The sequence below is a fragment of the Chrysemys picta genome, chromosome 6 (assembly GCF_011386835.1).
Source record: "Chrysemys picta bellii isolate R12L10 chromosome 6, ASM1138683v2, whole genome shotgun sequence".
Classification (NCBI taxonomy): Eukaryota; Metazoa; Chordata; order Testudines; family Emydidae; genus Chrysemys; species Chrysemys picta.
The window spans coordinates 27579734-27607109 of record NC_088796.1 but is presented as its reverse complement, the minus strand read 5'-3'; the positions used below and the strand labels follow the sequence as shown (position 1 = coordinate 27607109).

General features: G+C 40.9%; 2 protein-coding genes across 5 annotated transcripts in view; both read left to right on the top strand.

Annotated features, from left to right (window-relative positions):
- DAB2 (DAB adaptor protein 2) overlaps window positions 1–12511 on the top strand; it is a 40534-nt gene extending 28023 nt beyond the window's left edge. The window contains exons 7-15 of one of the 4 annotated variants that reach the window (XM_005282148.5): window positions 100–126; window positions 433–477; window positions 733–795; window positions 2148–2783; window positions 4016–4172; window positions 7215–7844; window positions 8375–8484; window positions 9341–9411; window positions 10870–12511. In XM_005282148.5, the coding sequence (XP_005282205.2) occupies window positions 100–126; window positions 433–477; window positions 733–795; window positions 2148–2783; window positions 4016–4172; window positions 7215–7844; window positions 8375–8484; window positions 9341–9406 (1734 nt within the window). In that variant the 3' untranslated portion in view covers window positions 9407–9411; window positions 10870–12511. The remainder of the gene's footprint in view (window positions 1–99; window positions 127–432; window positions 478–732; window positions 796–2147; window positions 2784–4015; window positions 4173–7214; window positions 7845–8374; window positions 8485–9340; window positions 9412–10869) is intronic. The other 3 variants (XM_065550035.1, XM_005282149.5, XM_005282150.5) reach the window with 3 other exon arrangements.
- Window positions 12512–16273: 3762 nt separating this feature from the next.
- The window catches only part of C9 (complement C9), a 31458-nt gene continuing 20355 nt past the window's right edge, over window positions 16274–27376 (top strand). Inside the window, exons 1-2 of the mRNA XM_024105626.3 lie at window positions 16274–16432; window positions 25113–25230. Coding sequence (XP_023961394.2) covers window positions 16359–16432; window positions 25113–25230 — 192 coding nt within the window. The 5' untranslated portion in view covers window positions 16274–16358. The remainder of the gene's footprint in view (window positions 16433–25112; window positions 25231–27376) is intronic.

Sequence of the window (27376 nt, the reverse complement as noted above, 5' to 3'; positions counted from 1 at the left end):
TTTCAAAAGCTGTAGAGTTCTTTACAGGAAGGAATCTGATCTTCTGCCAATCAAGTAATGGCCAGATGCTAATGTATACTATCTATTTTTCCATCTTAGAATGAAGAAGCCAATAAGACAGTTGAGGTAAAACTTTACTCTTTCAATCTGAGTAATACATGCACTCTGAACAAGTGAGATTCTAACTCTCTTGCCTCCCTCTTCATATACTTTCTACCTAGCAAGTAAAGTTGGAAGCAACAACCTCAGAACATGCAACTAGTACTATAGAGCAATACAAAGGGTCTTACTGCTTCACAGCACTAACAGCCTAGACAGTCCTCATCTCCCTCTGTGGCAATTCATAAATCAGTCAACCTGAATGATCACTGGAATAAGCTGCTTGTTTCAGACTTGTCTTAGCACTAACATGGCCTTTATTTTCACTTCCAGAATGGTAGCGATGCATTGACTGATCAAGTTGACAAAATAAAACTGGTATGTTGACATAATGCTTGAGTACTGTATGTAGCGTCCTTAAACTACATAGCAGATCTCTTGGCAGTTTCTAAAGCTGCACATGTATGAAACAAGTTGTCTTACTATAGTAAACTACTTCCTTGGTTAAAAGTGGAATATCTTAGACTTTGACTTAATGTTTGTACTCTGCTGGTCTTAAACACTTACATCAGTGTGGTGAAATCATTGCCTTGCACAGAATCTGAACCTCTTCCAAATATAACTTTTTTTAAGGGTGTTGACCAGATGGATTTGTTTGGCGATATGTCCACTCCTCCTGACCTGAACAGTCCTACAGTAAGTAAAGACTTCTCTTGCAGTAAAATAATTTGCTCTTCCATTTTGTCACACATTACTCAAGCAAGGTGAGACTTCAGATGTTGCAGTTGTCTTTATTTCTAGTGGTTAAGTTAACTGGTGCAAAAGTAGCTTTGCCACTAACTGGAAGGAGTAAAGTCAAATTTCATCCTCTTGTGCTAGATCTCTCATAGGAAGCTTGTTCCTATTATAAAATCTCCATAGTGGCTCAAGTTTGTTCCCATATCACTGCATAACCATCTTCATCCATGTCTGTTTGCCTCTAGTGCTATCAAATACTTAAGCTCGGTAGCTAGAAGTGGCAGGCAGACTTGCAGTACCACACAATCTTCAACACTCTTTTTATGGTACTCACACTAAACTTGGCATTTTATAACTCTTTATCCATGCAATGACTTTAAAGTGCTACACTTAAGATGCTGGCAAAAGAGTTGAACCAATCTCAGGTCCCTTGCCCAGAATAGGCTGGCTGTGGCCTCTTGACTGCTAGATGCAGCTCCTCTACAGGAGAGATGAGGCTCTTCAAAGTTGCTGTATTGCCCCCCTCACCCACAATGACTTCATAATCCACAGGCCTCACTTATTACTGACATGTGAAACTAAAGAACACTGTGCCAAAATAAACTCTGCTAGGCTTACTCAAGCACCACCTACAGTGTTAATGGCATATTGCAGCAATAATACTGCAATGCAACTTACTTTGATAGTATCCTAGTCAGAGTGGCTGGTGCTTCCCTTAAGGTGCCCTCCTACATCACTCATGCAAGCATAGTCTGGAACAGAAAAATGGCACTGTGTAAGCAGACTGCTACTGAGCTGCATACATAGGACACTTGAGTGTCCTGATCTCCAGAGGCAATACACTGCCTTAAACTTAAAATATTCAGTCACTGCTCTGAGTCACAATATAGAGTAAACTGTAAATGGCTATAACTTACTGACCTGTGGAGAGGACTTTTTTCAGGGGTTGAACTTGGTTATTAAGTGTTTGAGCCAAGCCTAGCTTATGTCTTCATGACAGACTAAGCACTGCCCTGTAGCTGCTTTCATAGCACCTATCCGGATGGGAGCCCTCTTAGTCTAATAGCATCCGAGTGCTATTGTAATGAAGCTGTAGTGAAAGTGTGAAGTCAGAAGTGTATATGCCTTGCTCCTAACCCTGTCAAACTTTTTGCTAATTGTAAAACAAAGTTAAGACTGCCAGACTTCCTGGTAATGAACATGAAGTGTTAGATGCTGGTTGTTTTCTGCACAGTAAAGATTGAACACATTACATGGCTTGCATCTTTCAGTCTTCAACTAACTTTACTTTTTTCTTTCCAAACTAATAGGAGAGCAAAGATATCCTGTTAGTGGATCTAAACTCTGAAATCGAGAACAATCAGACTTGTGTAAAAGAGAGTCCCTTCTTGAATGGCATCACTTCCTCTCTTCCACGACCAAAGTCACAGACACCTTTCTTGCCTGAAAGTTCTCTCACTACCAATCTCAGCTTCTTTCCCATTCCCAATCCAGATCCTTTCAGTGATGATCCTTTCACACAACCAGACCAATCTGCACAACCTTCATTTGATTCTTTAAAATCTCCACTTCAGAAGAAGGAAAGTCTGAGCTTCTTGGGTAACGGTGCTGTAAATGGTGATATTGACTACTTTGGTAAAGAGTTTGACCAGATTTCTAATAGAACTGGCAAACAGGAAATACAGACAAGCCAGTGGCCTCTTGAGAGTAAGCCAATGCAGCTAGCAGCAAGGACCCAAAATGGGGTACCAGAAAGAGAACAGAATGGTTTTCTGACCAAATCCTCATCAAACCTATTTGCGGAAAGCCCTTCCAAAGGATTATCTCTGCAAAATGGAGTAAAGCTGGACTCTGAAAGCAATGTCCAGCTCATGTCACATGACTCCATAACAATTAGCCCACCTCCACAAAGTACCAAGCCAGGAAGAGGAAGGAGGACTGTTCAGGTGAACCATCTTCAAATATTTAATGGTGACATGCATGCTCTGTTAGATGGGCTGGGTGAAGGAAGCTTTCCTTTTTCTTACCAAAATATGGTGATACTGGCTAAACTATTCCTGCTACTCTACAACAACTTTTTTTTTTCAATTCTGTTCCACCCACCATGTTCCCTCTGCAATCCATGTTTTCTGATTTCATGTGTACATTCATAATGGTTATCACTAAATATACACTTTTTCTTTTCAATGCTGCCATACTTCACTAACTCCGGTAAGTATTTTGATCTGAAATGTATGTAGTACTTATAAATGTATTTATTAGTTAAATAAAGTAACTGGCATAAAGGTGCCTGTTAGATTAAAATGCTAATGTAGAATTCTGAAACTCGGCAGTAAATAGCTCCCCCTCCAGCAGACAGTCAAAAGAATACCTTTTTAAGTTGCTCAAGAAAACTTCAGTAATTAAGTCCATATAGTACATATTTATTCTAGCAGACTTCAGAAAAGACTGCACTCTGTAGCAAGCTCAAAGCAATCTTTCCTAGTGCCTTTTGATTGGGCTATAAGAAGTTCCTTCTCTAGTTGTAGAGGACTAAAACTGCCATAAGGTTACTTCAGTTGTGAAGTCATTTCACAACTCTTGGCTGTATGATGTGAAAGCCTTTAGAACCCTGAAATCTCAAATATTGCAGTATTTGAAGTTAAATTGTAGCTTAGATACAACACACACCCTTAATTCTGTTGCAGCATATCCGACCAATGGAGTTGGACTAAGTCCAGTATCACTTAATTTATCTTGCCAGTGCTTAGCTTCAAGAACAATGTACCTGAAGCACACGACCAATGGACAATGTTAAATAGTGTTATAGCCAGGATACTCTTGGTTTCTTAACCTAAGTAAATGACTAACTTCATTATAGGCATACCCATTTAAATACCTCCACAGCTGGCTTTAGAAAGAGGCAGCATCTAGTCTAAGATTAGGCTGCAAAATTTGAGTTCTAACAGTTTTTAGTGTAAAACCTGGATCCCATGTCTCCTGGTTCCAGAACCAAAATAGGTTTTTATCTGAGAGCTTAATCATGCTTAGTAGCAAATACAGGACTCTGCCTGTCTTGGTAGTATCAGAACTTTCCTGAAAACAAGGTCCAGAAACTGGAATTGGTGTCATTCTGTTACTGTATCCCAGTAAAGCTGTCTTCTCTTCTTTTCCTCCCCCCCCCCCCCCTTGTTTCCAGACTGCAGCGAATGATTTGTTTGGCTCAGACCTTTTTGCATCTACTGCTACAGAGGCCCCAGGCCTGACTTCTCCTGCAACACAACCTGCACTGGTGCAAACCAACCCACTGGACCTCTTCCGAACCAGTCCTACCATAGCACCCATGGCTGGTCTAGGTTAGTTCATTACTTTAAGGTGACAGAATCAACCTTATTGGCCACTTCAACTGATGGGTTTTTTATTTTTTAAGTCAGACTTTGATTTAAATGTACTCTTAGCAAGTGTGTGCTGGAGTTTACATTTTCATTCTGTCCTCTCTTCCTCAACCTGACAGCATCTCATTAGAACACATTTCACTGACACTTTCATGGACTCCATCCTCTGGGAGACTTAACTGAGTGCTTGCTCTTTAAGCTTGCAGTGTGAACTGACTATTGCATGATAGGCAACCAGATTTTGTTTTTTTTACTAAATACTCTTCACATATACCAATAAATGTAAACATGGTACCAAATGTTAAAATAGTACAGGAAGAGAAGTCTGGAGATTCAGTGTCAGTCTCCAGTCCAGAGTATCGGCAAAAGTTGCTTTTCTGATCACAGCTAGAGAAATTACCACTGACCAATCTAAACAGCAGTTGGGAGCATGCCTCCATAGATTAGCTCCAGCTTATGTCTACCATCACTGGGAAGCACATTCCCACCTGTAGTGTGGACATACCCCAAGAAAATACATGTTACTGCAATACAAATTGTAGTGACCCAACAGGGACTGGGGACTTTGTGCAAGGCATTCAAAATTAAATGCCTATGGAGACGGTGAGCAAGGCAGAGTTGAAGTAACTTGCCCAAGGTCTCAATAGGTCATTGTCAAATCAAGGATAGACCCAGGTCTCCTGCCCAGTCTGGTGCCCTAACCAGTTGACTACACCACTTCTAAACATGGAGTGTTTCTTGTGTTAAACTGTACATGTTATCTGACAGCCAGAGCACCTGCTGGCAGACTTTATCCACAGCTGACTGTCTTTCTTCCACTACCAGTGAATATGTGCCTTTAGATTTCTAATACACTAACTCAGAATTGTGCTGTCAGCACTACTTTAAGTTTTTCAATAACTCTACCAAAATCCAGAAGTGCTGAGAACTAGCCCAAATTTTCCTAGTTGTCCTTGCTGTATAGATAATTGGGACAGCTATAACGCAATACCCTAAATATAGTCAAGTAGACTGAATACAGTTGGACCCTCTGGCTTTTATCATATGTCAGGTATCTTGGCTCAATGCCCTGTGATGGCCTCCATGTGAACAAGTGAATAAAGAATCTTCACAGGGGGATGGCTACAAACTGAACTTTACAGTTTTGGCTTCTGTCCATGACAAGTGAGGCACAACCAAACTAAGAGGCTATGGATCTGAGTTATGCACCCAGGCAAGCAATTGTCTCCTGCAGAGAGTATATGTAGGAGTGGAAAGCAGAGTGCTTTGATTCTGAACACTGGATTCTAATCCAGATTCAGGAGAGCAAAATGTCAGTCCTTAATATCCTACTTGCATTGGAAATCAAATCTAACACTTCTAACTGTGGAAAATGCACAGTAAGTATGTGGCTCCCACCTGTCCATACAAGATGGAGTTAAAGGAAGTAACAAGGCTAATATGCAACTAGCTACATTCAATTAGTGTCACTCTGGCACCTTAGAATCCATTGCTACTAAATCTTAGTTTATATTACTAATATATGAATATTCCATCACTGACCAGCTCAGATGGATCACAAGGGATGTAAGGCTTGGGTGCAGGGGGACCTGTTTTTTTAGAAGACTTGCTTTTTTCAACCTCTAGAGACTCTCATGCCAATTTTGCCTAGCTAATATTTTCAAGCAACAGTATCACAAGGCCCTAGGGCTATAATGTATGTAGCTAGCTGAACAGTCCATGCAGTGCCATTAAGATACTGCATATTAAAGTATTGTATACCAAAGCAACATGTAACCTCGTTACAGCTTAGTCAGCAGAACAATGTCCTCAACTTTGAGGGCTGGTCTCCAAAATGACTTAAGGGAGGAAGACCCTAAAATCCAGACTGGGTTGGGGTCAGACAACTATGGGAAACATGCAGCTTAAGGTAAGAGCAGGAGTAGAATACTCTATGCATCAGAGTATCTGGAAGAGATCCATTAGGCTTACTACCCAATGATGCTTAAACTGTGTGTCTTGGGGCAGAGGGAGCCAGGGCAGTTAAATATGGTGATGAGGCAAGCTGCTTCTGTACATTAGTGGGATGCAGAGGAAGGACTGCAGTGGCTGAAGAGTCACCGCTAGATATTTGCATTGAGCTTTAATCATTTTAAGAGTGAGTAGTAATGAATGCATAGGTAAATGACACACTGCTGAGAATTTAGAGTTCTAGGCTCTTTTCCCTGCAAGAGGCAATGCCTCATCTTGAACTGAAATCTGCCTTCTAACAATGTGCTAGAGTAAGACATTGGGTCACTAACAAAGATGTTCAAACCTGTCTCACTAAACCACTTAGGCTATCCTTAAAGCTGAGTTTAGGAATCCCACTTTTTGAAAATGGGACTAGTAGCACATTAGTCACGTTAGGAATAGTTTGCCTACCTCAAGGGAGACCCAATCACACTGTAGCCTAAACACTGCACTCAGCCAGGCTCAGGTCAGCATGACACAATCAAGAAAACTTGTTTAGTTTTGTCTTTTCTCTGAACTCTCTGACATTGTGCTGTATAGGTGCATAATACTGAATACATCTATATGATAGATTCCTACTTGCTGTCAAGATGTATTCTTGGCAGCATAGACATGGAGCTAGTCAAGGTTAACAGACATCAAAGGGCATTTTTGAATTACCTTGGTTTAACATGCAGTATGTCAAGGGTGTCTGGAGCAGACACCCAACACTTGCTGACTGAATTAAAATCAAATATCTAAGAACAAGGTTTTTAGAGCCCCCATATTAAAGTGGCTTGTCTAAGTACTCTATCCACTTTAATAGGGTGAGGTAATCACTTATTGGACCAGCTTCCAGTGGTGAAAGACCAGTTTTTGAGCTCTTGTGAGGGAAGCTTACTCTTCAATGTCTGTAACATTTTGGTGATTTTTTTTTTTCACAGTACAAATTTATGCAAGGAGCACAAGTATCATACAGATATGCCTCTGTTTACTACCATGTTTACAAGTCTTGCATATAATCTTTCTTAGGTGGCTTGCCAGCAACATCTCCAACACCATGGAGTCAACAGTCCTCAGTTTTCAATCCTGCCACATCTGTATTTCCTGGATCCATTATGGGTGCTCAACCTACAGGCTTTACTCAATCACTTGCCTTCAGTGCCCCTCAAGCAGTCTCAGGGTGGAGTCAGCCTGCATCATTTGGAGCCCCATCTCAATCTCCTGGTCTCTGGGGTCAGCCAGCACATGTTTCTCCTACTGCTTGGGCACAACCATCCACCATTGGAAATCCTTTCCAGACCAGCATGTTTCCATCTACTACACAGCCCCCTGCTATGTTGTCTTCTGTCTCCATGACCAGCCCTCCTCAGCCACCACCCAGAACTGCACCTCAGAAGGAGCCGTCTAAGAAGGAAAGCGATGCCTTCACTGCATTAGACCCACTTGGGGATAAAGAGAAAAAGGATGTAAAAGAAATGTTTAAAGACTTCCAGCTGACAAAGCCACCTGCAGTACCAGCAAGGAAGGGAGAACAGCAGCAAAGTCTGCTTGGTGCTTCTGGAGCTTTCACCAGTTACTTTAATAGCAAAGTGGGCATTCTTCAAGACAACGCTGATCACGATGAATTGGCAGCTAACCAATTGTCTACTAAAATCAGTGGTAAATTCCCTCTTGTAAATGCTTCATCAAGCCATTGGGGGAAGAATAACCCCAAGACCTTCCCTTTCAAGGAAACTAATTTTAAATATTAAGTGGCCTTTAATGGCTAGGCTAGCACCTTCTCTTGACTAGCAACAGGAAGTCTCTCTACTATATTAAAGTATAGTCATGAGGGTTATCCTTAGTTTATTGCTGCCCAATACTGCCCTCTAGTATTCATGTACAGTCTCTAAACCACTCACTTAACTATGTCCTCAGCACTTTCAAAACTGGAAACTTAAACTGCTGAGTTGCTTTCCAGTATGAATTAAGATAATTGGTATCTCTTTAGAAATAGCTAAGGTGACTCCTCATAAGTAGAAGCTCTGAACAAAGTGTTTTTTTTAGCTTCAAATCCACATTCTTGAAAATCACTCAACTAATTTTCAGGTTCTAGAGAATCATACTGCGTATTCATTCAGAAATCAAGGCCTGTCTAAATCTGAGTACTTTCCACAAGAAAAGTAACTTGTTTATACTTTTTTGCATAGAACCACCAAAGCCTGCTCCCAGACAAAGCACTCTGCCAGCTTCCAAGCCTGATGCCCTGTTTGAAAACCCCTTTCAAACCGATCCTTTCAGCACCTCCTCACAATCCTCTGTAAGTACTAGGAAGCTGTTTACTTACCCTGTAGTTCTCTGAAGTCTCCTGTCAATGCTGTAAAAATCTGTGGGGTTTGGCCACTGGTGGGACACTTACCATTTGGTGACACAACTTCCTAGTAGGGTCAGCAAATTCCATTTGTGTTCCCATGTTTGACTTCAAACACTCACCTGCAGGGGGACTGGCAAACCTTTGTAACCGGTAAGGGAAAAATACCACTTGTGAACCTAAGCCAAACTCTGGCTAAAGTTACTAACTCCCAGGGTGAAGGTGCCTTTAGTTTTGTGGCATGAGGCAGTTGTGCTTTTGCAGCCATATTGGTCTGACAAAACAACTTTTTCCAACTATCTTAGGCCCTGTCACCTCTTTGCAGGGTATGGGGTAAGGAGCATGAAATGTGTAGCTTCTGTTTTAGCCAAAGGATGGAGGCCTCCATCCTTGGTATCCTAAGGGGAAGGAAGTAGCCTAACCACATTCTGCATTTGGAACATGAGACTTGAAGCCCTTTATGGAAACTCTGGAACTTCTGCAATGCTGGATTTTTTTTTTCAAATTAGTCTAAAATTAAATTTATTGGAGGAATCCATATGAATATTAAATATACATGGGCTTCCTATAGATAAGTATGAATCAAAGTTAAAACTTAATTTTTTAGGGCTGGTTTAGAATTAGTCTATTGTTCATTTAAACAGTTGGCTAATACTTCTATTGTAAATATCTTTCCAGAATGTCTGGAATGTGGGTTGTTTAAAACCACTTGCCCAATATCTGACTCTCTCTCCACCTTTCAAGGTGTGCTGAGTTCACCAGTTTAATAGTCCATTGCTTATAAGCAAACAATCTTCTGTTTTAGACTGTGTCTCAGCCATCTCCATCTTCTGACCTCTTTGGTGATCCTTTTGGAAATCCATTTGCATAACTTTGGTAAGTGGCTCTGTAATTCACATGTTTCTCAGTGAGTTTATGGGGAGACCACTGAAGGATTGGAAAGCTAGTCTACTGACCACTTTTCCCCATGTGACTGGCCTGGGAAGGTGATCTGATGTGCAGAAGAGTCTGGCCTTGTGGCTAATACAACTGACTAGCAAAATTATTAGCTTTCTCAGTGGTTGGGGAAGGGAGGAAAACAAGACTGTTAATGTCTCTGTAAAAGTATATTTGAACTTGGAGCAATGCAAATCACTGACCCTAATTTCTAAACTAAGAAATAGGTGGCCTCAGTCTGAATTTACTAATGGAATGCAGTGGAAGAGCTACCTCCTTTTCCTAAAAGCTTATGGAGTTCAAGATTACCCCCCACATTAATTAATGTCCATGGCCCATAATTGCTGCAGGGTAGCTTTCAGTACCAAATTATAGAACAGGGATTCACTGCATGTGGTCTGCTTTTAATTTTGTGTCCAGGATCAGAAGTCAGGTGACTTAGAACCAGTTACTACTTTTTTTAAGCTGAGAATACCCTTCTCCTGAGTTCAGTTTAGCTATGCTCTCTAGTATAATCCCTCTGTTTAGTTGTTTCTTTGTAGCAGAATGGTAGTTGGCATGTAGACATCTGGGTCAAATATGGAAGCAGGATTTAATGCAGATAAGGGCAGCCTGAACCACAGTGAAACATAACTGACTCATATGAAATGTATGGACTCTCCCAGTGTCACTGCAGACTGAGAAATCCTAATAGCAAAGTATAAATGCTGCTGAAGTAACTAAAACAACTGTTTTGTTCTATTAACTTGATTTGATTTCACTGTTTCCTATAGTAAAGCTTAAAATACAACTTCATACATTGGAAAAGGAATGCTTTCATTACAACCAATAAACTTTCCACTTGTCATAAATTTGATTTAGTCCCTTCTGCAAGGTGCACCAAGTTGAAAATTGACTCTACTTTTGGAAAGACTTTGCACTTAAACTATAATAGGCACGATTATTTAGAAACTGGCCAGCTCTTCCAGACTTTGAGTGGATAAGCATTTTTAATGTAAAAATACAACAAATGAACTCTGCATAAAAGGCTACACTTATGTAGGAGATCCTACAAGTTAAACAAATCTTAGTTTCCCTCTTCCCCCTGTTCAATTGTCTCAACCTTACAATGAGCTGACAGTATAACCATAACTAATATTTCCACATTTTACTGGAGGTCCTAATAGTTACCAGCTTCTTGCTGAAAATTTAACATTAAATGTAGACTAGAACCTCTACAATACTTTTTATCTGGTAAGCCTTTAGAATAATAGAGGGTGTTGAGAATTCACTCTCTCTCAAGGACTTTTTTGCATGTGTGGGGTTTGTTTGGGTTTTTTGGCAACATCTGTACTAGCAGTTTTATGTGGTGAGTGGGTGAAGTATTATCCCTATTCCTAATCACTTTCTCTTTGCCAGAAACCAGGTATAACCAGCAAAGGACAAATGGAATAACAAGACACCCCTCCTTGTCACCATTTTCTACTCGTCTTATTTTGCATTGTCTGCCTTCATCCTTGATGCCTATTCTGATTGTTGTCTGTCTGCTGTGATCTAAAACCTGTCTGTGTGGACTGAAACATGAGCCCTCAAAGAGAACCTGCTGTTAACATAATTCAAGATGAAGCCAAGGAAAATACCCAGACTGGAAGCCCAGATTCAAGTTGGTGGATGTGAATTTTTTTCTGTAGCCTCTTCATTTTTTTTCTGATTAAGAACTGCATATGTAAGTCTTGTGGAAACACTGACTTCCAGTCTTACTGTGGTGTTTTTTAAACATGGTCACCTACACTTAATCCTTGCAGCACTTACTGTAATGGTTGTAGTAAGGAGTTGAGCACCCACTTTGAGGAAGAAACAATGTATTTTCCTCCACATAGGGAAAGGGAATTGTGGATTTAGAATCTTGCAAATTCTGCAGCAGAGTCACTTCAAACAGGCTTTTTTCACACATCTGGATTCCACTGATGGCTGTCTCACTACAAAATGGCAGCCATTTAAAGGTTTTCTTAAACCGCCACTCTTCAATTGTTCTTGTATTTATGGTGACTGTGCAACTGGTGATAACTTATGGCTTTCCTTCTGATTTCTAAATAGTGGAAAACAAACCAAAGTAGACAAGAAAAATCCAGTGCTTGCTAATTCATATTGAAAATGGCAAAATACCCTCCATCTGACTGTAGTTAAGGGACTAATTACAAAGTTGCAGAATCTGGAAAAGCAGTGGCTGTAGAGAACAAACTCAAACACTGCTTCTAACTGACATTGTCTAAGCTAATATTCGGGAATCTGACCTTGGACCTAAAGCTGAAACACCTCATCCAAACTTCAACTTGTGTCTAATGTCCTGTGTTTTAAAAATCCTCTAAGGGTTTTTCAGAATCAAATAGGGTGCTGGATTTTTCTTGTCTGAAGCAAGAAAGCTTGGCAGATGGCTAAAGAAAATGGAATAAGCAGATGGGTTTATTGAATCAGCTAAACTTCAGTCACAGACATGGTGTAGGTTGGTTCCAGTATGTGTTGGAAGGGCAAATGGCAATCTTGTATTGATCTTGACTTCACCTGATGCCTTAGTATTTTGTGAATTTTGATGCATCTCATTCAATGTTTGAGGTAGCTCTCTGCCTCTCAAATGAGAGAGTGCCTTCTTTTGAGCCTCTGTACTAACTGACTTGTATCTAAATCAGTCACTTATAAACTAAACTGTTAGGTTACTTTGCTTTTTGGACAAAGGTCTAATCAGCTCTTACCATTCTGTTGGTGGTTAGTTTCTTACTCAACCATTTATAAGTGTAAACTTGAAATACTATCATGTCTTTAATGTTGAATTGGATACCTAAACAGAGACTTACTTCTGGAAATTCAATTTGAAGGCAACTTGTTCTGTATATAACCTTTTTTCTCTTGTGCACTTTCCTACAATGCAATTAAAAGTTATGAATTTATAAGTACTTGTCTCAAACTGGAAATGTAGAAACTTATGGATGTTACTATTATATAAACTGTAGTTGCACAACTAGTAAAGTTTTCTAATGACATTAAAAAAATGCAGCTCTTTATATCAAATGAGTAAGGGTTGTCTTTCCTGAAGGAGCAGTACAACAATGCATACAGACATGCCACACAGCATATTTGTTTCTTCTGGAGCAAGAACTGAACATCCTATGAGTTGATCACTATTTAGAACTTCCAATTTTTTATGGCTGTTTCTGGCCAAACAGACTTCCTCAAAGGAATCGTAGCATTCACTATGCTTTCTAGTTAGAATACTTTGCTTAGTGGCGTTTCAGAGAAGTTTAACTTGAGAGCCATTTTCTTCTATTTTATATACTTCAGAATTTCAAGTAGCCATTCTTTTTAGGACCACTTTCTCCTCCATAGCTAGAGCACTTCAGTAAGAGCCACATGGTATTGGAGAGAATAAGCATTGACACATCAGCCCTGTAACACAGCAATTGCTTGATTTTTTTTTTTTTTTTTTTTTTTTTTTTTTTTTGAATGATCCCTGCCGCTACCTTTAACCTACAGATGCTTCAGGCATAGCAGTGATGCTTCCCTGGCACTTCAGCCTTTATAGGAAAAGTTAGGATAGCCTTCTTAACAGGATGGTTCAACTACCTAGAAGATGGAATGGTATTTCAAGCAACCTTTTATTTTCATCCATGGTGGAATGAGCTGATGGAGGGTAAGTAATAGAGGGACATTGGTTATGTCTTTTCTATCTGCTCTTAGACTGGGGCTAAACTCTACCTTCTCTGACAAGTGACAAACACAGTTAAATACTTGGGTGTGAAACCACTCTAAATAGTGAACACTCCTCTCCTGTGTCTAACAGGAAAAATGCTGGTTTATGGCAATAGCCTGAATATAAGCTATTGGACTGCTAGTATTAAAGTAACAAATATACAGCTGGTCAACAGTCAAAGTTCTGTTAGACAAATGCTGAAAGTGAAAATGTTGGTAAATATTTAAACTGACTATGGGACTTGGCTTGCTAAAGAGTCAATGTCCATGTTTTCTGCTGGGAATAACTTGCCTCCTGAAACAGTACATCCTGCACTACCGTATACTGATTAAAAACAAAGATGAAATCCAGTTAAACACTCCTAGTTTTGTTTAAACAGTGCACCAGGAACAGTTGTTACTCAAGCCTTCCCTGTTTAGTCCTAGTACATAGCACTATCCGCATTCTGTGGGTAATGGCTTGTGAGTTGAGGGACAGTCAGTGTGCTTTGAGCAGCATTTCAAAACAAATCTGGCAACTCCTCCTTTAAACCTATTGAGGTAAAAAATAGCCCTCCACCCATTACTGCACAGCATTAAAGGTTAGAGTGAGACTCTCTAGCCTAAAGGAATGGTCTGAGGCCAGGTCTATATTACAAACCTGTAGTGGTAGAACACCACTCAGGGGCATGAAAAATCCACACCTCTGAGCAACATAGTTCTAACAACCTAACCCCTCCACGTAGAGCAGTGGTCACCAGAAAAAAGTTTGAAAACCCAGTTGAAGTAATTGTTAATGTTCATTACCCAACAGGGGATGAGGGGCTCAGGGTGTGGGAGGGGGCTCTGGGCAAGAGCTTGAGGTGCAGGAGGGGGTCAGGGCTCTGGGCTGGGGGTGAAGGCTCTGGGGTGGGGCTGGGATGAGGGGTTTAGGGTAAAGGAAAGGGCTCAGTTTGGGGGGAGGGGTCAGGATTGGGGCAGGTGAGTGGGGTGAGGGATGGGGCCTGGGCTTACCTCAGGCAGCTCCTGGTCAGCAGCACAGCAAGGCTGCTAAGGCAGGCTTCCTGCCTGTCCTGGCACCACAGGCTGTGCTGTGCTCCAGAAGTGGCAAGCAGCAGATCTAGCTCCTGCACATAAGCAGCTCTTGCCCACAGGCATCAACCCCCAGCTCCCATTGGCATGGTGCCCCATGGCCCCCCATGTAGGAGCTGGACCTACTTCTGGCTGCTTCCAGGGCACAGTGCAGTGTCAGAACAAGTACGAACTAGCCTGCCTTAACCGCACAGCACTGCCAATGGGACTCTTAACAGCCCAGTCCATGGTGCAGACCAGAGCCACCACGACCAGTGTCTTCATTCCATGACCCAATACTGGGTCACAAGCCAGTTTGAAAACCATTGACATAGAACACTATGTGGATGGGAGAGCTGCTCACGTCAACACAGCTACCACCTCTGAAGTGTGGATAAACTACACTGATGGGAGATGCTCTCCCTTTGGTCTAGGAGCATCTTAGCTTAAGTACTACAATGGCACAGCTGCATTGGTACACCAATGTAGCACTCTGTGTAGACATGCCCTGTGTGTTTTGTAGAGACTTTGCCAAGACTAGTGAGAGTTTGAAAGGGAAAACTCATTCAACCCATCTACTAGTCTCCAATGCCATTAAGAATGGAAACCTGTCTAATCTTAAAGTGGAGTTAAGTTGACTTGGCTTTGACAGTCAAAGATGACAGACTCCGATAGAAGTGTAAAGGCAGAGGAAAAGCCTTTAGCCTATAACCAAAATAACCATACACACACGTCCAATAGAGCAAACTAACACTGGACAATAGCAAGTTTGCTACATCAAGTGCAAACTTATAGCTACTCTGCTGTATAAGGTTTTTATCTTCCTGATATGTAGTTATTGCTTCACACTTCTGAAATGGTAAACACTGTTATAGTAGCAGGAATCACTCAGTTATTAAAAGAACTGATCTGGATGAGCAAATGGGCATGGCCCACTTAGCGGTACAGGTATCTCAACTATTCAGCACTAAAACATTCCTAGGACAAAGTCCATACCCTGAAATCTTTCCTACTAGGGAAACTTAACCCTGATGTTTGGGCACTTAAATGAGCAAGTGGGCCCCTCTCCTAGGTAGTGGGCCAATCCCAAAATGAAGAGAGATTCCTATCTACAGGGAAATCCATAAAGGAAACAGCAAAAGGTTACATGCTCCATTCATCCTTGGAAAATAGGGCAGTAGATTCAATGTAATATATTGTTCCTGGGCTCAAAGCACTCAGCATGTATAATAGCCCATAATACCTGCAACACTATAGGCAGGTGACTTCTCCAGAATGAGTTTTGACAATGAAACTTTGACAGAGATAGTGGTCTTGGAAATAGCCACTGTTGCACCACAAGTAGCATAGAGTAACTTGCAGAATCCAGCACCTGGTACCATCTCTATGAGATTGTGGGGTCTGATGGCAGTGTCCTAGGGACTCATCTGTTTTGAGTCCCTATGCCCTTTAGACAAACAACTGGTTCTTCAACTGTTCTGGCCTTCAGTCATGACTAGTAATTCAGTAGCACAATAGTGTAAATGGTGAATTTTCTGTAACTTCAAGTCTTTAAACCATGATTTGAAGACTTCAGTAACTCAGCCAGAGTTTAGGGGTCTATTACAGGAGTGGGTGGGTAAGGTTCTCTGCCCTGTGATGTTCAGGGTAGATGATCACAATCTTAAAGTCTGAGTAAGTGCAAGTCCTTTGGGCTTGCAAAAAATCTCCCCCTGTCCCAAGCTTCTACATTGGGATTCCTTGGAATATAGACAATTTCTGAACTGTTTGGAGAATACTGCAAAAGGAATACAATGGAAAGTTGTATGTATTCAAGTGTCTTCTAGCTCAGTAGAAAAGCTCTACTCCCTACCTAGTTGGAGAATACTGAAAAAAGAATACAGCACTCTTTGCTGGCAAAATACTGCAACAAAAGACAACCTGAATATTCATACAGGCTTACTTTCCCACCATGCTTTCAGTGAACTCTTGAGCACGTACCATAAGTCAACATTAGCTATGGCCTATCATTGGCATGCTTTGTGGGTGTTGCCTTTGTGCTTCTGGTAATAAATGACGCAGGGAACAAATTCAGTCCCAGCAGTTTCTTCCATCTAGCTAAAAAAGCTAGAAGCATGCATGTTATCCTGCAACTTATATGTGCGCTATGCATTTTAGAAGCCACCAGCTTGGTTTCAGGACAGAGAAGGTAATGCCTTTCATTTTTTTTCTTTGTATCAACAGCTTTGTACTAGATTTTGTTTTACCCAGAACAGACAGTAAAATGTGTGCATTAATCTACAGGGCTGTCTTCTTATTGTAACCAAGAAAGAGTCTTGTTACCTTTTTTTAAAATGCTACCTGGTAGTATCAGTTTCAGACTCCTTAGATTTTATAGGTTTCAGAGTAGCAGCCATGTTAGTTTGTATCCGCAAAAAGAACAGGAGTACTTGTGGCACCTTAGAGACTAACAAATTTATTTGAGCATAAGCTTTCATGGGTTTATGTTGCATCCAAAGAAGTGGGCAGTAGCCCACGAAAGCTTATGCTCAAATAAATTTTAGTCTTGAAGGTGCCACGAGTACTCTTGTTCTTTAGATTTTATATTGCATCTGTATGGCATAACCACCATATATGGCTAAAGGCAGCGGTAGTTATATACTTGTATGGAGACCGTTATTTTAGCTCTGTTGTTTATAATAAACGTGGTACTAAAGTATAATCTGGACTGTTGCTTGTTTTGGCTGACACATTTCTCCCTGAGAGATTCATTTACTTTTCTAGTGATGGGGCTACGGATTACTGACATTTCAAAGCTCCTAGTCTATATTCCATTTTCTCAAGCCAGACCTTATTAATAGTGCATCAGTACCATGTAATAGTGACCAGCTGTCTTAAGAGTTGCACTACTTATATGGTATCTCCATAAAGATATGCAAAAAGACACATTTCACCTTCAGCAACAGAGTCCTGCCAGCTCAGTGCTCCTAAAATAAGATTGTAGGAATTACCAAACTGGATCAGATCCAAGAGCCAGATCTAGTCCAATACCTTGTCTTTGACAGTGGTGAATACCAGATGCTTTGGGGGAAGGTATAAGAACCCCGAAGTAGGCAGAAATGGGATAACTGAAGTTAGGAGAAGTTTTTTTTTTGGGGGGGGGGAGATTGAAGTGGTTTTGTCCACACACACAAAAAAGGCTTTTTTGGGGGGAGGGGGTCAGAAACAGGGGTGACCTGAATAGTTTCAGTTGAAGGGGAAAAAATTGTTTTGACTTGAAAAGTCTAAACAAAACGTTGACTCAATGTTTTGATTTCAAATTTGGCCAATTAAAAAATAAAACACACACCCAGGGTGTAACTCCTGAAATGGCTGAACTGAAATGGAAAAACTCTAATTTAGAGTAGACAAACATTTTGGTGAACTTGAAGCAAACTATTTTTAGGATTTGGGGGGGTGTTTTTAGTCATCAGAAAAAATGTTTGAAAATTGTCTTGGTCCAAATGTAACTGGATATTTTTTTGGGGGGGTGTTGGCCCCAAAGTGAAGAAGTTGTCATTTGCTCAGTTCTAGGGATAATTTGTCCCAAAGTAGCTTTCATCCTGACTTCCTAAAAGAGGCTTAAATCCTGAAGTATGAGAGTTAACATCCCTTCTAAAAAGTTTATTAACAATAACTGGATATTCTTAAGATTCAAAGGGATGAAAGACACAGATCAGGTGGGAGGGGGTTGGCCTCATGAGTTCTATGATTTAGTTATGTGTTGTATGAAAATGTATCTCCTCTTATTGGCTTTGAATTTCCCATCTTTTCAATTCCAGTCCCCTTCTGATCTACCTTGGCTAAACTTTTGTGTCCCATTTTATTTGTCTTCTTCATATCATGAAGAATCCTAATCTTCTCTCTTTTCCTATAAGTTTTTGAGGCACTTCATCATTTTTGTTGCTCTTCTCTGGAAGTTCTGACATTATCCATTCAGAGGTGAGATTACTAGTATTGTACACAGATGAGAAGCCTTCTTGGACCTTGAACTCAGATCCTCTTGGTGCCTGCAGCTTGCTCTTAACTCAACCATCAAGCCAATTCCCTTGCTTGAATTCATCATTCATAACTATTTATTAAGATGGCCCCAAGCACTGTCATCTTATGATTTAACAAATTACAGTGTTGGCCAATAACAAATCCCTAACACAACCGGGTGTGTTTCTGGCACATCAATGTGAGTTCGGCCAGTGTTATGCAACCTAAGACCACAGGAAAAGTGCAATCAAGTTTCTGTGTAGATTGGGAAATTCTCCCAGCCCTCCCAAGAGCACTCTCCTCTCCCCTCTCCACCCCCCAACTGCTGAAATGTCAATATTTTACTGTCAGCTAGCCAAGGCTCTCTGTTTTTCTATTTCTTCATTCAGGGACAGCTCAGATCCTTGATGAACAGATGCACTGATCTTGGGTATATCAGTTAATGGGCCTCAGAGGCAATGCTTTGATGTGGAGCCCAACTCCTCCAGGGTTCAGGGATGTTCTCAGTTTCAGGGGGTTGGGCACATCCATGTGAGCCACTTTTTCAAAGTACAAAACTCACTTTGGAGAATGAAGCAGACAGCTGGGTGCTCCCTTCTGAGCAGAAATTATAGGGCATATTGAATTCAGCATTTGTCTTTGAAGTCCTTGCTCCCTGCTGAGCTGCTTTCAACTCCTTCCTGTTCAAACTAGGTGCATTAAATCTCCTGACTCAGCTCTGTTTGTGTCAGTAAGTAGAACTATTTCCCCGAGTTTAATAGTGAGATGACAAGCATGTCATTTTTCCTAATCCCCTCCATTTTAAATGACTTAATTTAAAACACTTTTCACATAGCTGTCACTCAGGCCTATCAGAGGGACATGGAATGTGGGTCAGTCTTCTTCTGAAGCCATCATTCTTTAGGATGTAGCAAAGCACAAGCTAATAACTCTCCTGTATATAGAGACAATGGCTGCAGACCAAGCACTGGCACTTTAGAGGTCATGAGATTATTTGCAACAAATTCTTTATATTTAAGTTCACACATATCTGAAAACTCAAGGCACAGGTGTCTGGTCTATGTCCCGGCCTGTAACTAGTCCCTTTGGAGTGACTCCTTTAGTGTACTAGAGTCCTGAGGAACCACATCGTTCTTCAGAGGGAAGGACGTGGCCTGCCTATCTCTGAAACTGGGCCTTTGGGCACCAACAATCCCTGTCGCTCTCTGTGACTTCCTGCACTGATTCCAGCTAAGCCAGACTCCTGTGAGAGGCTTGTATGGTGTCTCTTCAGCATGCAATAGTCTCTGTAAGTATTTGCAGTGACACCAGGCAACCTTTTCAAAACAAGGCAGCAATTTATTAGTCACCTGGCATGCAGCATCTGGAAGTCCTTAGGTTGGCATAGAGAAGCAACTGCTATAGAATCTCTTTGCTTCCTTTCTCTGTCTCTCTCCCTTTTGTCTCTCAGTGACAGCCCCATGTCTTTATGAGCTCAGTTCTTAACACGGCCACCTGACACCGTTTTCCTTTGTTCTCCAGTTTTGAGCCTTTGCTCTGTTTCCCTGCAGACAGGTGGGGAATCTCTTGGCTGTTAGTTAATAGGTATGAATATCCTGGCCATTGGGGTTTCCATTGTCTAATCTGGATCTTCCACTCATGTGTAGACTCTAGTCAGCTTGTTAATGACTCTGGTTTCTAACCAGGCTGTTACATGAATCAAATACCTCATCCCTACTGTTTACACTCTCAGTACATAAGAACGCAAAGCACAGAGGAAAACTGATGTATGCACATGAATTATAAAATTATTACCAAAATTCCTACATTTGTCAGAACATGTTTCTAGCTAACCATGGGAACTCTATGCTGCATGATGATGGGGTAGGGTACCTAACTCAGAAAGACAATAAAAGAGAGACAAGGTGGGTGAAGTAGTACATTTTATTGGGCCAACTTCTGTTGGTGAATGAGAGAAGACTTGGAGCTCTTCTTCAGGTCTGGGAAAGGTAAGTACAGTTAAATACGAGGTGGAATAGACTGTTAAGCACAAGAAGTTTCAAGAAACCATTCAAAATGAAGTGAGCAATTAACACCTCTGCACTCATAGGAGAAAGTAGATTTGGGTTACAGATTGAGACATAAAACCAGTGTTTCTAAACTAGTCTATTTTTGGTGTCTAGCAGGTGTGTAAATTTAAGCTCCCAGGTTTGTCTTTTGAAGTGTTTTGCAGGTTTCCTTTGAGTATGAGGACTACGAGGTCAGCTATGGAGTAATCACTTTGTGAAAAGAGTTTGTCCACGGGTAATAGGGTGTCTTTGTCTTATCATTTTTTCTGTGTGAGTTCATTCAAGAGCATAGTGATGGTCTAGTTTTACCCATGTTGTTGTTGGGGCATTTGATGCACTGGATGAGGTACATCACATGTTGTGCTAGGCATGTGTAGAGCCCATGGATCTTGAAAGGTGTTGTGGACGGGGGGTGTTGATCATTGTAGCAATGGGTACCTTTTTCAGTATCTGTGGGGCCAGATTCCCAAAGGTATTTATAAGACTAAAGAAGCAGCCAGTCACTTAGTTGAATTTGAAATCAATAGGAGTTAGGCATCTAGATGCTCTTGAAAAATCTTATTAGGCATCTATGTGCATCTGTAGGTGCCTAAACCACTTTTGGAAATCTGGCCCCTAGTGCCCGCTACTAGTATCTCTGAGGACAACTGGCCCACACCCCTCTCTTTAGGGAATCTCCTTCCCCAAATCATGCCCAGTACAATGATCCTGTGACGTTGTGCAGTCTATATGGTTTTATAAAAACATGATAATAAGTGAATATAATGTAACTGGGATAGTTTTAGAAAAATATGGTAAAAAGTGAATATAACGTAACTGGGATATGCTTCATGCAAAAGGTCTCTTGTAAGGTATCATTACAAAGCTTATAATCTACTGAGTGTGATCATCCTATTTGTATATATGTACCACTCTTGTATCTAAAACTAGAAATATAAAATATAACTCTGAGGGCCTATTGTAATTATGTAAAGTGTGGGCCATTAATGATGGTTTGGAATCTTGATGACTCCCATTGTCTGCAGATGGCTGTGTTTACCTGTGAGTCTTCCTGTATATGTGTGTGCTGGCAAGTGGGCAATGAAGTCTTGCAGTGACATGTGATCATGTCACCTGAACTGGAATCCATCTTTAACCTGGTGCTTTTCCAGTGAGGGGGGGTGGAAACCCAGAGGGACAAAGGGTTCCCGCCTTATGCAAAAGATATATAAAGGGGTGGAAGAGAACAAAGGGGAGAGAGGAGCCATCATAAAGAAATCCCCTAGCTATCACCTGAGCTGGAACAAGAGCTGTACCAGGGGAAAGAATTGTGCCCAGGCCTGGAAGGTGTCCAGTCTCAGAAAAAACTTACTGAAGCATCTCTGAGGGTGAGATTATCTGTATTCAGTTTGATTAGGCATAGATTTGCACATTTTATTTTATTTTGCTTGGTGACTTACTTTGTTCTGTCTGTTACTACTTGCAACCACTTAAATCCTACTGTCTGTATTTAATAAAATCACTTTTTATTTAGTAATTTACTCAGAGTATATATTAATAGCTGGGGAAGCAAACAACTGTGCATATCTCTCTATCAGTGTTATAGAGGGCGAACAATTTATGAGTTTGCCCTGCATAAGCTTTATGCAGGGTAAAATGGATTTATTTGAGTTTAGACCCAATTGGGAGTTGGGCATCTGAGTGCTAAAGACAAGCACACTTCTGTGAGCTGTTTTCAGGTAAACTTGCAGCTTTGGGGCAAGTGATTCAGACCCTGGGTCCGTGTTGGAGCAGATGGGAGTGTCTGGCTCAGCAAGACAGGGTGCTGGAGTCCTGAGCTGGCAGGGAAAACAGGAGCAGAGGTAGTCTTGGCACATCAGGTGGCAGCTCCCAAGGGGGTTTCTGTGATCCAACCCGTCACAGATCCCTACACTCTAGGAAATAGAGATCTCATAAGTGTGTCAGGCAGGAGAAGCAGGCCAAGCAGTTACCTCTGGAGGTCCAGGAAGGAGTAAGCAGGCCAGCCAGTCACCTGCAAAAATGATGAATGTGAGGGAAGAGAAAAAAATCCATTGCTTACTCTGTTTATTGCTTATTACGATGCTCTAGTGGACTGGGCTTTCCTATAGTGTTTACAATAGGCAGGGGCGTCCTTAGGCATACACAGCATAAATTTGGGGCACCTCTGGATCTTAGTGTCCACCCTTCCACCTCTTCCTATCCCTGTTCTAATCTGACCCTTCCAGCAGGCTCCCACCACACCTGGCTGCTGCAGCCTGGTGAGTCTTCCTCTGGAGGGGATCTAATACTTAAAAGTGAAAAAGCCTCCAGCCTGCCAGACCTATCAGCACAACACTGAAACTGTTAAAGAGCAATTCAAGTGGTAATGAAGACATTTAACAGGCATTTGCCAATCCCCAGGTATATACTGTCAGTTTCTGAATTTGCTGACAAAAACAGTTGTGCATTACTGTAATATTTAGTCAGAACATGTTGGACCTTAGTTTAAAATTTGATTTAAAAATATTTTGTTAGTGTGCTGCTGAAGATTATAATATCACGTCTCTAAAAAATCCTTGCATAGATTTTTAGATGCACAATCCGAGTATTCATCTTAGCCTTAAATGCATGGATCTTCAGACATATAGTTTTTTAAATAAATCCTTCAAAAGACCACCCTTATCTAAAATACACATGCGAGCCCGGGCTGCCGTCAGGCATAGGGGCATCATTTTAATAATACTGCATAGGGCCCCATAAATCCTAAGGACGGCCCTGACGATAGGAGATAACTAAAGGTAACTGGGCATCAGGAACATTGGGAAGGATAGTAGCTGTAACACAACATATGCATGACAGGAACACCTTTTGAGATTGTTCAGTAACTTTAAAAATGAATATCATATCCTTAGCCTGAAGCCATATCCACTGCCCAGTCCCATCCATCAGTGAGAGATATACACATACTTTGTATGTCAGTTTGTAGAGTACTTTGGGATGAAAGAACTGTAGAAATACAAATAGCAATAGGGACAGATTCTGGCTGTAACTCACCAGTAGAGAACTTTCCTGGAAGAGGTGAACTCCTCACTGACTCAAAGTCATCTGCTGTTAGCTGTCCCCAACACCCAGCATAGAGGGTGTGGTGGTTCCCCATGTCTCTACACCAATACTACACAGGAATGTGCCCCTTTAAGGACTCTATGCCTGCAGCACATGATAGTGCATGCTGGAACTGGGGTGCAGGATCAGGGTGGTGTAACTGTCTCCCTGTCACCAACTCCACAGCTCCAAGCAGAGCTTAATGTAGAGAAAACTTTAGTGTAATACATCTGTGTGCACATAGCTGCTTTCAGCTTTCAAATTATTCTAGAGTCTCACCTATTTAAAGTATTCTCCTCCTCAGCCAAGGACCTATTTCCAGTAGACCCAAGTTTGGGGCCCGGAGGTTTTGGGGTGAGAACCATTTTGAAGAGGGAGGCAGTGGAGCTGCTGGCTGGCTGGCATACATTTAGAAGTTGAAGCTGTGCTGGCTGACCCAGTGTCAGGATCCCAACAAGGACAGTCAGGGCCAAAGGTCAGAGCAGGGGCAAACCTGAGGTTGGGAGTAGCAGAGGAACTCATAGTCAAGTTCCAAGCCAGGATCAATACCAAGGGTCAAGAGGCAAAGTCCAAATCAAGCTGAGTTCAAAGCCAGAAAGTCAGAAACAAGAAAGCAGAAATGGTTGTGGCAACTACAGAAGATCCACACTGTTGCCTGGATGCTTCCTAGAATACCCTGTGAGTTTATATAGGGCAGGGAGCCAGTCAGGAGCCTTCAGGCTGCTGTCTGTCAAACCCTCGAGATGGAACTTCCCATGGTCTCTGTCCACAGCAGGTCACAGTAAGTGGCATACTAGCTGGTTACAGCTGCTACTGGATGGTAGCCTGGAGATGTCAGCTGTTTGGTAGTTCTGCAGGCCTGGGGTCTAGACCTGTGGGGTCTCACACCCAGGAGAAGAGCAGTACACTGGTCTGATGGCAGGGAACTGGAAGCAGCTTCAGAGCCAGCCAAGGTGAGTTGGCCCTCTAAACTCTAAAGGGTTACACTGCATCCCTGAGCTGTTTAGGATAGAAGAGTTGCTGTCCGGTCAATTTAAGCCCCAAAGTATTTGTAAAATAATGGTCACTTTCTGTGTCTGTAGACTGTCCATATAATGGATGAGAACTAGAAAGATGAACTAAGAGTTGATAGGAAGCCAGTTAAGGTAATCTTAAAAATATTGGTCCAAATTTTGGAAAGTGACTAGTGATTCTGGGTGCATCCATTTTTGGTGTCCAACTTGAGACACCTTGAAGGAGCCTGATTTTTCAGAAATTGTTGAGCACCCACTCCCTGAACACTAGGTCCTTTTATGGTATTTCAAGCTGGGCACCAAAATCACCAGTCACATTTGAACATGTAGGCCTTTAATTCTGATTTTACCAAATCTTGGAGTTTATGCGCGATCCTTGGGCTGGTTGTGAGCTGTTATTTCACTACCTTCCCTGACATGCAGCTTAACATGACCTACACAAAGACTAGATCCTGATCCATCCAGGAAAGAAGAAAAAATGTTGGTTCATTAACTGTTCTTTGACTTCAAATATTTGTAAAAAGTAAAATGTCCTCTACTTTCCCCTTTTAACCTGGTGAAGAGTTTGAGAATGAGGCTGTTTGTATATCCAAATGCCAACGTCTGCTGTGCAAGTGAACCAGGATGTAGCAAAAGGACGTTTGTTTTTAAACCATTAACCAATGTTTTAAAACTTGTGCTTGATTTTAGCCAACTGAGATTGTGTTTGAAATGTTTTGTTTGATAGATCTTCAGGGAAAGTTTTGCATAGGAGGACAAGAGAACCTAATGCTCAATCTCCAATAGACTGTAAACTGAGCCGTTGGAGTGAATGGGGACCATGTGACCCATGCTCAAATTTAAGGGTAAGCACTAGGTGTACTGTTTTATTTTAAAATGACACAGGAATTACTGACTGACATTCACCCTTAGAAGTCCTCCATTATAGTGGAGTGCTAAACTCCTCCTCAACATTCTGATGTTATGATTCAAGGATACCCTCAACTGTTTTATACCTAGAAGCAGACTGCTATGTAAAAGGGCTTTGTTGGCAAAACAGAAATTTTTGCAGGAAACATCAAAGTTTGATTGACTTTTTTTTAGGTTTTCATCAAAAAACAAAAAAAAATTACTGACAGCCGGGCTTTTCTGTTTTCATTTTTTAAGAACATTTTTAAAAAATGAAGATTTTGTTTATGAAAGCTTTTTAGTTTTTTGTCATTTTTCATGGTAACAAAAAACACCACATAAGCCTTTTGTGACTAGTGCCACAGCTATATATCTGTTTATATGTGCATGTGAAGAATTAGTTACAACGAGTGCCACCTACTGGCACATAGGAATATGTGATATTGTGCATAAGCAGTAGGTTCCATAAAGGTATTTTTCTTATGCATGGCGAGTGACTTCCTGCATCCAGATCTTAACAAAGACCTTCAGACATAGCATCTTTGCTAATTTATTTGCAGTCATAATATGTGAGGGCTGTAAGTCTGGAATTAATGAACAAAAAGTAAGTTCTCCTAAACCTCGACTTGTGTTTGTGTATAATTTAGGGACTTCTTTTGTAGAAAAAAACTTGGTTCCAAGTAAATAAAATACTAAGTATGAGGCCAGTTCAGTATGAAGACTAAAATGTAAATAAAATATGAAATTTGTACTTATTCCATAAGAATTTGAGAGAGACAAAATAGGGGAGGTAATATCTTTTATTGGACGAATTTCTGTTGGTGGAAGCTACAAGATTTCAAGCTACACAAAGATGTTCCTCAGAATTTGGTTATTAATGAAAGATTCCCACAAAAGTATCTGCAGTCTTCCCAATCCTCAGTAATGTAAATCAACGTAGCTTCACTGAAGTTAATGAAGTTATGCTGATGGACATTAGCTGAGAATCTGGCCATAATTTGAAATATTTTTAATAAAATTTACTACTTAGATTTTTCTGAGTGTAACCTATTAATGTAAATGAGAGAAAGCATTATTTAGTGGAGAAACAGAAGAATGCGACTCAAGAGTAAATCTATATGAATAATATATTTTTCAATTTTCTGGCTAAAACAAAAAATTACAGTTCGGGTCGACCCAAAATGATTTATTTATTTATATATTTTTTTGGACAAACTAGTTTGGTTTGTCAAAAGAAAATTCCATTTTTGTTTCTCTTTTTAAAATTAACACAAATTAGCAAAATGTTTCAGTCAACCCTGTGACGGTGCTGCCCATGGGAGCCAGCTGAGGTCACTCAATTAAGGTGAACTGCAAACAGAATGGGGCAGACAAGCCCCAAAAGCTGGTGGATATTCCAATACTTAGATTTACCAAGCCAGCACAAACCAACTTCTATATTACCATACAGGTTACTCAGAAGTCCAAGCAATGCAGTTCCCTTAAAGTGCCCAGCCTCAGGCCTCCATCCAGACACACATGTCAAACATATGATGATAATTACTGAAAATCTTATCTCATCATATAAAGAAAAGGTTCTTCCAATCCCAAAGGATCAGCCACATACCCAGGTCCAATTATAACTTAGGTCTTGCCCAAAATACAAGCTTATAGTCAATTCTTATTAATTAAGCTAAAATTTATTAAAAAAGAAAAGAGAGTGAGTGTTGGTTAAAAGATCAATATACATACAGACTTGAATTCAATTCTTGAGGTTTAGATACATAGCAGAGATGAGCTTGTAGTTGCCAAAAGTCCTTTTAGAAATAGTCCATAGGTTATAGTCCAATGTCCATGTTCAGGGTGACTCCAATCAATGCCTTATGGCTTAAGGTTTCCCCCTCTTGAAACCCAAAGCAGATCTGAGATGAAGCAGGATCGTGTCCCAGGGTTCTTATACATTTCCAGCAGCCTTTTGGCCTGAGAAAACAATAGGCTTAACTCTCCTTCTTCCAAACATCCTGGCAATTAGCACAGGGTAATTTATCCATTAAACAGTTCAGATACAGATTACCACAACCTTCAAAGAGACATATAGACAATAATACTATTTCACTCAAGTAT